Genomic DNA, 12267 nt, shown 5'->3' with positions numbered 1-12267 from the left:
AGTCTGCAGGACATAGGCCAAGATATTGCCAGAACCCTTCTGTGCTAGTTCTTTCTAGGTGTGCTCTCCTAGCTTGATGGTGCAAACTCTAGTTCTCTGACAGAGTGAGGAAGGGTTGTTGCAGACATGCGGTCTGATCCCACCCTACCTGAGTGTAATATGGTTCAGTAAACAATGCTATGAGGAGACACCAACATGCTGTTTCCCCAGGGTAGACCTTCAACATAAGCATAGATTGACTCTACATATGTGGATTCTCTGTGTCAGTATCAATCTTACTAGAGTCCTCCAGCACCATGAGTCAGAAAATTTTTCTTGTTCTTTCTCTAGATGCCTGAAGAGTCCCTTGGAGTCCTTGTCTATGACTGTCTGCCAACTCTCCAAGTCAGACTTGAAACACACGTCAGTGTGTCAGAGGCTCTATCAACTGAAACACCTGCACTTCAATGATGTAGTGCTTCCCAAGTCCTGTTCCAAGAGTCTCTGAATTCTCCTAGAGAATGAATCTGAAACTCTGCAAACCCTGCAGTTAGAGAACAGCAGGATGAATGACTCTCAGCTCAAAATCCTTTTGCCTGCTCTGGGCCAGTGCTCACAGCTCACCTCTGTCAATTTCTATGAGAATGACTTCTCCACTGCTGTAATAAAGGACCTTCTGCAATGCATGGCCAATCAAAGCAAGCTGGTTGTTGAGCAGTACCCTGCCCCACTAGAGTGCTATGATCACGAGGGTTATCTTATAGTGGACAGATTTTCCCAACTGTGTCAAAATCTCATGGACATTCTCAGGGCCAGAAGGCAGCCCAAGACAATCACATTTGCTTCAGAAACCTGCCGTTATTGTTGGAGTCGCTGCATCTATGATATGAAGACCAGACTTTGCCGTTGCTGGCGGTAAAGAAGAGGTTGATTCTAGATGCTAGGACATGATATCTGAGGAAGTACGTTCATCATGGGGTTCCGGAACTATGTGGTTTCAAATCCATTGGAATCAAAATGGTGTTCTGTGTATGGAGACCACAAGGGTCACTTGAAATGAAGAATAAGATAATAACATCAGGTGTCTTGTAGAATCAGAAAGACGGTACTGCGTTTCTAAATGTGCGCCCATCGGGACAGAATCGCCAGTGACTTCCCCATGTTGTAAATATATGGCCAATTTATGAATGTTCTCCTCTCATGTGCTACTGAGTCACTGACCTCAGTTTTAAGTTTATGTTCATATTATCCTATGACATCATGATATATGATCAAAGAAATTATCATGTAAGACATATTGGTAGCATTAAAGTCAATTAAGACATTGTATTTTACTCTTTGCTTCCCACTCTTTGACTCCTTGGTATGTACGCAGAATTGTCAAACTAATTGTGAGTGGCTCTTGAAAACCAACATCTGTCCAGAACCTTCCTTGTGATGTGATATGATGTGATTGTGGACTCAGTGTCATTCCTACACTAGACCCTGAAGTCACACACACTCTAGAAATGGGGTGTGGGGGAGTTGTTAAAAGTATCATTTTTCCCAGACATGGGCTATCATAAGACTTACTATGACCATAGTCTATCTTCTTGCTCTTCCATAATGTTGAATAGTTTTATCTGTGAAAGTGTGGTCCCACAATACAACTTATTCACACAAGTAGAATGCATACTCTATCCATCTCCTGAGGGCCGTCTGTCTTCCAGGTCACTTCACCCACAGAAAGGTAGAGACAGGATAAGCAGGTTTGTTATGCCTCAAACCCACTGGGGATTGATGTTCTCCATGTGCTAACAGTGTCCTATTATTGTTGTTGTTATTATCATTATTATATTATTTTATTTCTTGATTTATAATCTAGCCTTGGCTTGCACCCCAGCCCCCCAGTTATAGAAAAGAACTGCAGGGACAAAAATGGAGAAGGGGCTACTAGTGTTTTTTAAGACAATGGCGTGGCCGGGCAGTGGTGGTGCACGCCTTTAATACCAGCACATTGGAGGCATAGGCAGGAGGATTTCTGAGTTTGGGGCCAGCCTGGTCTACAGAGTGAGTTCCAGGACATCCAGGGCAACAGAGAGAAACCCTGTCTCAAAAAATCAAAATCCCCCACCAAAAAAAAAAAAAAAAAAGACAATGGCATGATTTTTGCAATGAAGTCCTCTATGGAGGGAATTCATTCTGCATCTTCTGGTTCATTGACTCTGGATACAGCTCCATGTCAAAACTGTTTCCTCAGCATTGTAGCTCTGACTCAGCACCTCAGGACTGTTTTGTTACACAAGCACATGCATAATGTGTTTTAGGTTGTGTTGTCCAGATGGTGCCAGCCTATAGAGCAAACTCATTTACTATTCATATACGATTGAGTACTGTGCTTTCTGTTGTGTATCCTACCTCAAAATTGGACACCTTAGAGGCAAAAGAGATTGTCCAACAGATTAGAGCCCTTGCTATGCTTTTAGAGCACTAGGATTCGTTCCTGCTACCAACCTGTAGGCTCTTATCCTTCCAGCTCTGTGGAACTCAACATTTATTCAGTCCTATTCCCACATCTGAAATCCTGTGTGTGTAGTGAATATAAGTTCATGCAGGCAAAACATACACATTACACATAGAGATACAGACCTGTGGGATGCAGCTCAGATACCATTCCCAGCACAGCTACTACCACCCTAACATTCCCACATCAAGCACCTAACAATCTATAAAGTAAAAGGAAAACTCATCCTGATGTGCAGAATAGTTCTCCATCCTTCCTCACCTGAGCAACTTTTTCACGTGGTGTCTTTGAAAGCAGACACTGTTTACCTGTGTTCTCCTGCATTTCTTTAAGGGGGTTATTTACTTATTTATTTATTTTATTTATTTATTAATTTATTTCTGGCAAAGTCTCTCATACATGACTTTCCACGAACTCCACAAAGAAAGACAGACAGGACATACAAGCATTCAAAGACATTATTCTATCTAGATGCTTTTTGTTTCAATCAATTGCATTGTGGGCCTGGTCATGATAGATTCATGCTAATCCTGTGGTGAAAATGCATTCGGTCTTCTGTGATCCTAACAGTCTTTAGGACCTCTTGCAAGGTTCTAAAGTCTAAAGTCTAAAGTTCTAAAGTCTCCTCTGACAGTCAAGGCAATATCTTGAAAGCCATCCATCAAGAACATAGAGAGAAGTAGGCAGGACTCTCATGAGCAAGTAGAAGGATTTTCATGGAAGCAAGCTCCTGCCCCTTTAAATGATGGCTGCAATCCCTGCCAGGGGATTTTGTTTTTTAAAAAAAGGTTCTAGAGAAAAATCAGCCAGGACAACCAAGGACACACAGAGATAATACAAACAAATACAAAACAAAATAATTTACCCACCTACAGAACCCAGGTATGCAGATCTCATCTGAGCAACCAGAGTGTGTGGAGTTCCAGGTCCCTTCTAAGTCAAGCATCTCTGAACTGTCAAACCCCAGAGGCTGCTGTTGCAGAGGGAGTGGCCATGTCCACATCCTATCTGACAACTGACCTAGGCTGTTTCACTCCTGTAGACATGGAACTCACGTGTGTCCTAGAGTGGGAAAGGATGATTGAAATGATGGTGGCTTAAAGGAAGTGTTTTGTTCTTGCCTGGACCTGATATCCTGTCATCTCTTTGTAGCCAGTTCCTAAGTTCTGAAGTCAAATTGTTCCTTTCTTGTAGATGTAACCTTCAGAACCCACAGATCCCCACAACCCAAACCCCTGCTACTTTTACCCACACTTCCACTCTGTCCTTTACTGGGAAATAAGATAAGAAATCCTAGTGGATGAGCCAATCTTTTGTTGCTACGAAGCATGTCAGTGTCCACATCCCTCCCCTAATGAAACTCTAAAACTTTAAAATTGAGAAATTTCATTGAAAATTATACAGATAAAATAGTCGGCCTAAAATCATTTCTAAATTAATTGCCAAATTAAGTACAAATATTTTGTAATAAAATAGAAGATTTACATGGAAAATATGACAAAATTGAAGAAGTATAAAGAATTTTTTTTAAATTTAAGATAATCATGGAAAATTATACAGATAAAATTGCAGGCACATAAATATTTCTTAATCAATCAAGAGTCAAATTATAAATATTACTGACACAACTAGAGATTTACATGGAAAATAGTTCTGATCAAATAGAAGAAATATATAGACATCACATTAAAAATCACAATTTTCACAGAAAACTATACAAATAAAATGGTAGGCATAGAAACATTTCCAAATTAATTTGAAGAGGAATTATTAACATTTTTGATAAAATTGAATATTTACATGGCATATATTTTTGATAAAAGTGAAAAAATAAATATAAAAACATGTTAAAAGTGACAATTTTCATGCAAAATTATACAGATTATTTGGTAGACATAAAATATATGGCTAAATTAACTGAAAAATGAAGTAGGAATGTTTTGTGATAAAAAAGAAGATTTACATGGAAAATTTGACACAACTGAAGAAATTAATAGAAAATCATATTTAAATCTAAAATTTTCATGAAAAATTATACACATAAAATTGTAGACATAAAACATTACTAAATTAACTGAAAGTGGAATTAGAAATATTTTGTGTCAAAACTAAAGATTTACATGGATATTATTCTGGAAAAAATTGAAGAAAATATAGGAAATAGTGTTAAGTTTTGCGATTTTCTTGAACAATAATACAGATCAATTGGATGATATAAACTATTCTAAGTTAATTGGTAGCAAATTATAAACATTTTCTGATAAACTTGAAAATGTAAAGGGAAGCATTTCTGATAAACTGAAGAAATATAGAGAACAATATTGAAATTTAAGATTATAATGGAAAATAATATAGATCAATTGGTTGATATCTGGACAATAATTGAGGAAGAAAGTATAAATATTTTCTGATAGATTTGAAGAAACATGAAAAATAAAAGTGATGAAAAACACAGGAAAACATGTTAAAAATTGAAGCTTATCATAGAAAATTATACAATTATATTTGTACTCATAAAATATTTCTAAATTAACTAAAAGTGTAATTATAAGTATTTCCTGACACAATTAGAGATTTACGTGGAAAACATTTCTGACAAAATTAAAGAAATATATAGAAAGATACATTAAATTTCACAACTTTCAGGGAAAATTATGCAAATAAATGGTAGACATAAAAACATTGCTTATATAATTGAAAGGGGAAGTAAAGCGTTTTCTCATAAAGCTAAAGATACATAGATAATATTTTTAATAAATTGAAAAAACATAGAAATACATGTTAAAATGGATGTTTTTCATTGAAATTTTTTCAGATAAAATGGTAGGCATAAAAACTTTTCTAAATTAATTGGAAATGAAGTAGAAATATTTTGTGAAAAAATAGATTATTTATGTAGAAAGTATGCTTGGTAAACTAGAAAAAGGTATTAAATTTGCCGATTTTCATGGAAAATAATATCAATAAATTGTTTGACATCAAAAACATTTCTAACTTAATTGAAAGTGGAATTATAAACATTTTCTGATAAAATTAAGATTATTATGCAAAATAATATGGATATATTGGTTGAATTGAAAATATTTCCAAATTAATTGAAGGAGGAAATATACATTTTTTGATAAAATGGATGATTTAAGTGGAAAATATTTCAGATAAAATTGAAGAAATGCACAGAAAAACTGATGATTTTCATGGCACATTATTCAGATAAAATGGTATACATAAAATCATGGCTAAAATAATAGAAAAGTTACATCAAAAATATTTATGAAAACTGAAGAAAAATTGAAGAAATATCAGGAAAAATTAAAATTGAAGATTATCATGGAATATCATACAGATAAAATGGTAGGCATAAAAATATTTCTAAATTAATTGAAAGTAGATTTATAAGTATTTACTGACACTATTACAGAATTAGATGGAAATAAAATCAGAAAAAAATGAAATACATCGAAAAACAAATTAAAATACACTATTGTCTCAGGAAATTATACAGATAAAATGGTATACATAAAAAAACGTTGCTAAATTAGTTGATAAATGAAGTAGAATCACTTTATTATACAATTGAAGATTTATCTAGAAAATACTTATGATAAGTTGAAGACATTTATAGGAAAACATGTTAAAATAGAAGAATATCATAGAAAATTATACAGATAAAATGAAAGGCATAAAAATATTTCTAAATTAATTGAAAGTGGAATTATAAATATTTACTGACACAGGTAGAGATTTACATGGAAAATATTTCTGATAAATTTGATGAAATATATCAAAAACACGTTAAAATTTCTGAATTCAAGGAAAAGTATACATATAAAATGGTAAAAATAAAAATCATCGCTAAATTAATTCAAAAAAGAAAAAAATTATGATAAATTTAAAGATTTTCATGAAAAATTATGCAGATTAAATTGTAGACAAAAAGCATTAGTAAATTGATTGAAAGTGAAATAATAAACATTTTATATCAAAATGCAACATTTCCATGGAGAGTGTGTCTGATAAAATGGAAGAAATATGTAGAAAATCCTGTTAAAATTGTCAATTTTCTTGGAAAATTATACTGATAAAAATGTAGGCATAAATATTTTACTAAATTAATTGAAAAAGAAAGAAAAATCATTATATGAAAAAATTGAAGGTTAACAAGGAAAGTATTTTTAAGTGTTAAAAGTGACCATTTTCATGGATAATAATAGCGAAAAATTCGTTTATTTAAAACACATTTCTAAATAATTTGAAGGAGGAAGGACACACATTTTCTGATAAAATGAAAGGTACATGTAAAATAATTCTGATAAAATTGAAGAAATATCCTGAGAAAATGTTTTAAAATTGACAATTTGAAATTATTTCTACTTACCACTGCCGTGTAGTTTAGTTTTTTCTATATATTTCTTTAATTTAATCAGAAATATTTTCCATGGAACTATTCAATTTTACCAGAAAACTTCTACTTACCAATCAATTAATTTAGAAATCATTAATATGTCTTTAATTTCATGTGTATTATTTTCCAGGACCAGCAGTCTCAAGTAAACTGGAACGCCTAGATCTCTCAGACACTGGAACATCAACCAGGCAGTACACGCCAGCTGATATGAGGCCCACAACACATATACAGCAGAGGACTAACATGTCTGACTCAGTCAGAGAAGGCACACCTATTCCTCAAGAGACTGGAGGCCCCAGGAAGTGGGGAGGTTTGGTAGGGTGAGGGATGTGGGTGGGGTGGCGCCACCTTGTGGAGAAGGGGAGAAGTTATTGGATGTGGAACAGTCAGAAGGTAGGCCGCGAGGGGAAATAAAATCTGGCCTATAAAACAAAGGATTAAAGTAAGAAAATTAAAACAGGAAAAAAAAGAAACATTATTTCAATTGGACTGAATCTTGGGATATGTGCAGAGAGTGAAGATGTGCTTCCATCGTGTTGTTTATTTTTCTCTATGAAATGCATTTTTGGAAAGCAATTATAGGTTAATGTTTTTATGTGCCTGGGCATTCAGTTCAACTGTGCAGAGAATGTACTGCCCATTCTGAACATCTGAGTTCTGTTCCTCTATCCATGTCAGGTTTTTCAGAGCTGTCTCTGTGTCTAACTCAAGGGTCAATGAATGCCTCTCACTTGCAGCTACACTTGTATGCACTTACAAGCACCTGTGTACCTATAGCACACACATACACATAAGTAAAATAATATAAACATTTTGTTGAAATTTTGTTAAATTTATTGTTCTAAATGGGTTGATTATGACTCATTTTATTAGAAATAATTTTATAATTCATTTCATAATAATTTTGAGCAAGTATTATGTGAAAATGTATGGATTTCAGCAGACACCTCCTAGGGTTATGTAATCTCACTTATTATATAATCCTGGTGATGGGTTCACTTTATCATATTTACTGTTAATGGATATAGCTGCTTAGCCATGGCTGGCCACAGGTGTCCTTTAAAGACATTGATTTCTTTGTAAATGATTACAAGCTAAATCTACCAATCTCCCTTTTTTATGTAGGGAGCAATTTTTGTAAACAAATAATCTTTTGAGTACTACTGGTTCTGTAGTTGACAACATAATTTTAATAATTTTGACTAACTGTGCAATAACATTTTACCTCATAACATTGCAGCAACTGTATGTGTATTAAAATATAAAATATAAGATTCTTCACATTCTATAAATCATGAGTCAAAAATTATCCACAAATTCATAGATATAAAATCATGTGAATTTTTAAAATGTGGGATCTAGCTCATGAATAACATCTTTAGTCATTTCGTTATCAGTTTATTTTTAATGTTACAAGTAATCATTTGTCCTCTTCATTAATCACACAGAGACATTGAATCTTGAATACCACCATCCAACTACTACAGTCCAGTTGACCTGCTGCCAATTTCCCTTCTCTACCATCTCCTGCACTTATATGGTGACTAGAAAATATTTAGGGACACAAAATTAAATATGAAAAAAATAAGTAAATGTTACTAAAATTCAAGGTTGGAATATAAATGTAATTTCAGAGGAGATCAGTTATTATAATAAAGTTGTGTAGACTTCCTTTAAATTCCAGTTTGAATATATATATATATATATATATTATATATATATATATATATATATATACACACACATATATATACACACACACACACACACACACACACACACACATATATATATATATATATATATATATATATATATATATTTCTTTTTGAAGTGACATCTTCCGTGAATTTTCAATGAATACAATGTGGATGTTACTGAAGAATGGGTCTTAAAGGGACATTGTTAATGATCATATTTGCATATTTGCATGAAGACTTACTTAGAGAAGTGATAATATTTGTTAATGTTGATGCATTTTAGATCCATTCTTCATCCCATTATGAGGACAGAGTTGATGAATGTTATGGATTTAATACAATCACAAACACTCAATTGTCTTTTTGGGAATATCACTGTCTTGGGAGCAGGTGGCTCCCATTCCATCCTCCCAGAATTTTCTGAGTTAAGGACCTCAGTCAGAACTGCACACCAAGGGCATGCTCTGAGAAAAAAAAATAGCTACATGCCTATATCAGTAGTTTTAACAATCTCTTCTATACTTACATTATAATAGCATGTTCACATATCTACAATCTTCTTTGTTTCATTCTGTATATTTTAATTCTTCAGTCTTTATTATTTTAACTTATGTTGTTATCCCCCCTCCTTGTTTTACCCCTGACACTTCCTCTTCTCATACCACCTCTCCCATCTCCAAGAGGATATCCACACCTCACAACTCTCATACCTTAACCATTCCTGGGTCCTAACAATTCTCAGGGGGTCAATGTGTCTTCTCCTTCTGACGCCAAACCAGGCCATCCTATACCATATATGTGAGGGCCTCATGTCAGCTGGTTTATGCTGCGTGGTTAGTGGTATAATGTGAGAGAGATCTTGGCTAACTGGGGTGTTTGAGATTGTTGGTCTTCCTATGGGTCACCATATTCGTCAGCCTATTCCAGCTATTCCATAATTCAACCACTGGGTTCCACAGCTTCTATCCATTGTTCAATATAATATTTTGAACTTGTGAGAAGAAAAAGAAATTTTCTGCCTCAGACTACTGGCCAATAAATTGAAGACTAGGTGAAAAAATAGGCAGTGCACTATCATATATGTGGTCCTACTGGAAGTAAGAAAATGTGATCTGATTTCACCTTTGTAAATTATTTAGTTAATTTGTTTATTTGACTTGATAGATGGTTTCTACTTATAGACATGTCTGTTCTGGAACTCACTTCCTATATAAGGGCATAGATTCAACTGCCTTATCAAATTTTATTAGAAGTTATAAGGGGGAAATATCCACAAAAGCAATATGATGAATAAATTTGTAATAAGGATTTGAGAATTTTATTTCTTCCAGAGTAAACAAAGCAAGTAAAGGGGTAAAGATTTTATGGAGAATGTACACAAGATTGTCAGATATGATACTTCTAGTCATCAATAGAGGAGCCAGTGAGAGTGATGTCAAAAGTAGATACATGCACTATAATCCAATAGTTCCTGAATTATTTATTCAAAAATATGATTTCTCCCTGACATTTTGGATAGAATTTCTGTCTGGTCTTATTAAAATGATGTAGATCCTGAGTACAAAGATGCATCCAAGCAGCCCTGCACTGGATGCTAAGATGGAGAAGATCTCCACAGCAACCATGACCTTGCCTTTGGTGCTATAGTAGACAGGGAGGAAGGTGACCCAGACACTGCAGAACACTAGCAGGCTGAAGGTCAAGTACTTGGCTTCATTGAATGTGTCAGGCAGATTCCTTGCAAAGAAAGCAACAGTGAAGCTTCCAAGTGCCAGGCAGGCCAAGTATCCAAGGACACAGTAGAATGAAGTAACTGAGACCTTGTTGCACACAATGATGATGTGGCCATGCTCAGAGTGTTCATCAATATCAACAAAGGGAGGAGAAACTGCTAGCCTTATTGCACACAGAATACATTGGAATAGGGATCATATGGGAATAATGTAGTTGGATGTTCCAGATACAAGGAATTTTCTCAACCTTCTTCCGGGGTCTGTGACTTTGAAAGCCAGAACCACAGTGACTGTTTTGGCCAGAACTATGGAAACAGCCACCGTGAACACAATTCCAAATGTAATTTGCCCCAAGATACACGTTGCTTTTTTAGGATGGCCAATGAAGGAAAAGGAGCACAGAAAACAGAACATGAGGGAAATGAGTAATATGGAGCTGAGGATTCTGTTATTGGCCCTCACAATAGGAATGTCATGGTGCTTGACAAAGACACAGAGTACCACAGCTGTGAATGCAGAGAAACAGAAGGCTATTAAGGCAAGAGCCATACACAAGGGGTCTTCATAGCTTGGAAACATTACACATTTGTAAACACTTTTGTTGTGTTCCGTGTTGGCATACTGTTATTTTGTCCTATCACAATGTTCCACTGTCCCATCACAGTGTCCCACTGTCCAATCACAGTGCCCCACTGTCTCATCCCAATGTCCCACTCTCTGATCATAGTGCCCCACTATCCCATCACAATGCCCCACTGTCCCATCACAGTGCCCCACTGTCCCATCACAATTTCCCACTGTCCGATCACAATGACACATTGTCACATCATAATGCCCCATTGTCCCATCACAATGACACATTGTCACATCATAATGCCCCATTGTCCCATCACGATGTCTCACTTGTCCATCACAATTCCCCATTGTCCCATCACAATGCCCCACTCTCCCATCACAATGCCCCATTGTCCCATCACAGTGTCCTATTGTCCCATCACAATGCCCCATTGTACCACACAGGGCCCCACTGTCCCATCACAGTGCCCCACTGTCCCATCACAGTGCCCCACTGTCCCATCACAATGCCCCACTCTCCCATCACAATACCCCACTGTCCCATCACAGTGCCCCACTGTCCCATCACAATGCCCCACTCTCCCATCACAATACCCCACTGTCCCATCACAGTGCCCCACTGTCCCATCACAATGCCCCACTGTCCCATCACAGTGCCCCACTGTCCCATCACAGTGCCCCACTGTCCCATCACAGTGCCCCACTGTCCCATCACAATGCTTTTATTAGTCAGGGTTCTTCTGAGTCACAGAACACATGGGGAGTCTCTATATATTTAGGGAGTTTCTTGAGCACTCACAGTCTGCAGTCCAACTCCCCAACCATGGTCAGAAGTAGCTCTAGATGGACGTCCAAGGATCTAGCAGTTTCTCAGTCCCATGATGCAAGCAGGCAGAAAAGAGTGTCTGCCTCCTTCCAATGTCCTTATGTAGGTCTCCAGGAGAGGGTGTGGCCCAGATTTAAGGCTGTCAGTCTCCAGGAGAGGGAGTGCCAAGATTAAAGTCTGTCAGTCTCCAGCAGGGGGCTTGGACTAGATTTAAGGCTGTCAGTCTCCAGCAGGAGGCGTGGCCCAGATTAAAGGCTGTCAGTCTCCAGTAGGGGGCGTGGCCCAGATTAAAGGCTGTCAGTCTCCAGCAGGGGGCGTGGCCCAGATTAAAGCCATGTGCTACTGTGACTTTAATTCCAAATGATCTTAAACTCAGAGATCTCCTTGTCTTAATCTTCTGGAATTCACAGAAACTATGCTTCAAAATCTCCATGCCAAGATCCAGGTCAGAAACTTGTATCTCTGAGCCTCCAGATTCAGATCACAGGAGAACTAATTCTGGATTAATTTTGAGATTGTAATTAGGATTCTTAACATTCAGGCTA

General features: G+C 36.2%; 1 protein-coding gene across 1 annotated transcript in view; it reads left to right on the top strand.

Annotated features, from left to right (window-relative positions):
- The window catches only part of LOC127676106 (PRAME family member 12-like), a 57752-nt gene extending 56439 nt beyond the window's left edge, over positions 1-1313 (top strand). The window contains 1 exon segment of the mRNA XM_052172026.1: positions 331-1313. Within this exon segment, the coding sequence (XP_052027986.1) occupies positions 331-898 (568 nt within the window). The 3' untranslated portion in view covers positions 899-1313.
- The last annotated feature ends 10954 nt before the right edge of the window (positions 1314-12267 follow it).

This window comes from Apodemus sylvaticus, unplaced genomic scaffold (genome assembly GCF_947179515.1).
Source record: "Apodemus sylvaticus unplaced genomic scaffold, mApoSyl1.1 scaffold_131, whole genome shotgun sequence".
In the NCBI taxonomy this organism is placed as follows: domain Eukaryota; kingdom Metazoa; phylum Chordata; class Mammalia; order Rodentia; family Muridae; genus Apodemus; species Apodemus sylvaticus.
This window is presented reverse-complemented; position numbering and strand designations above follow the sequence as displayed.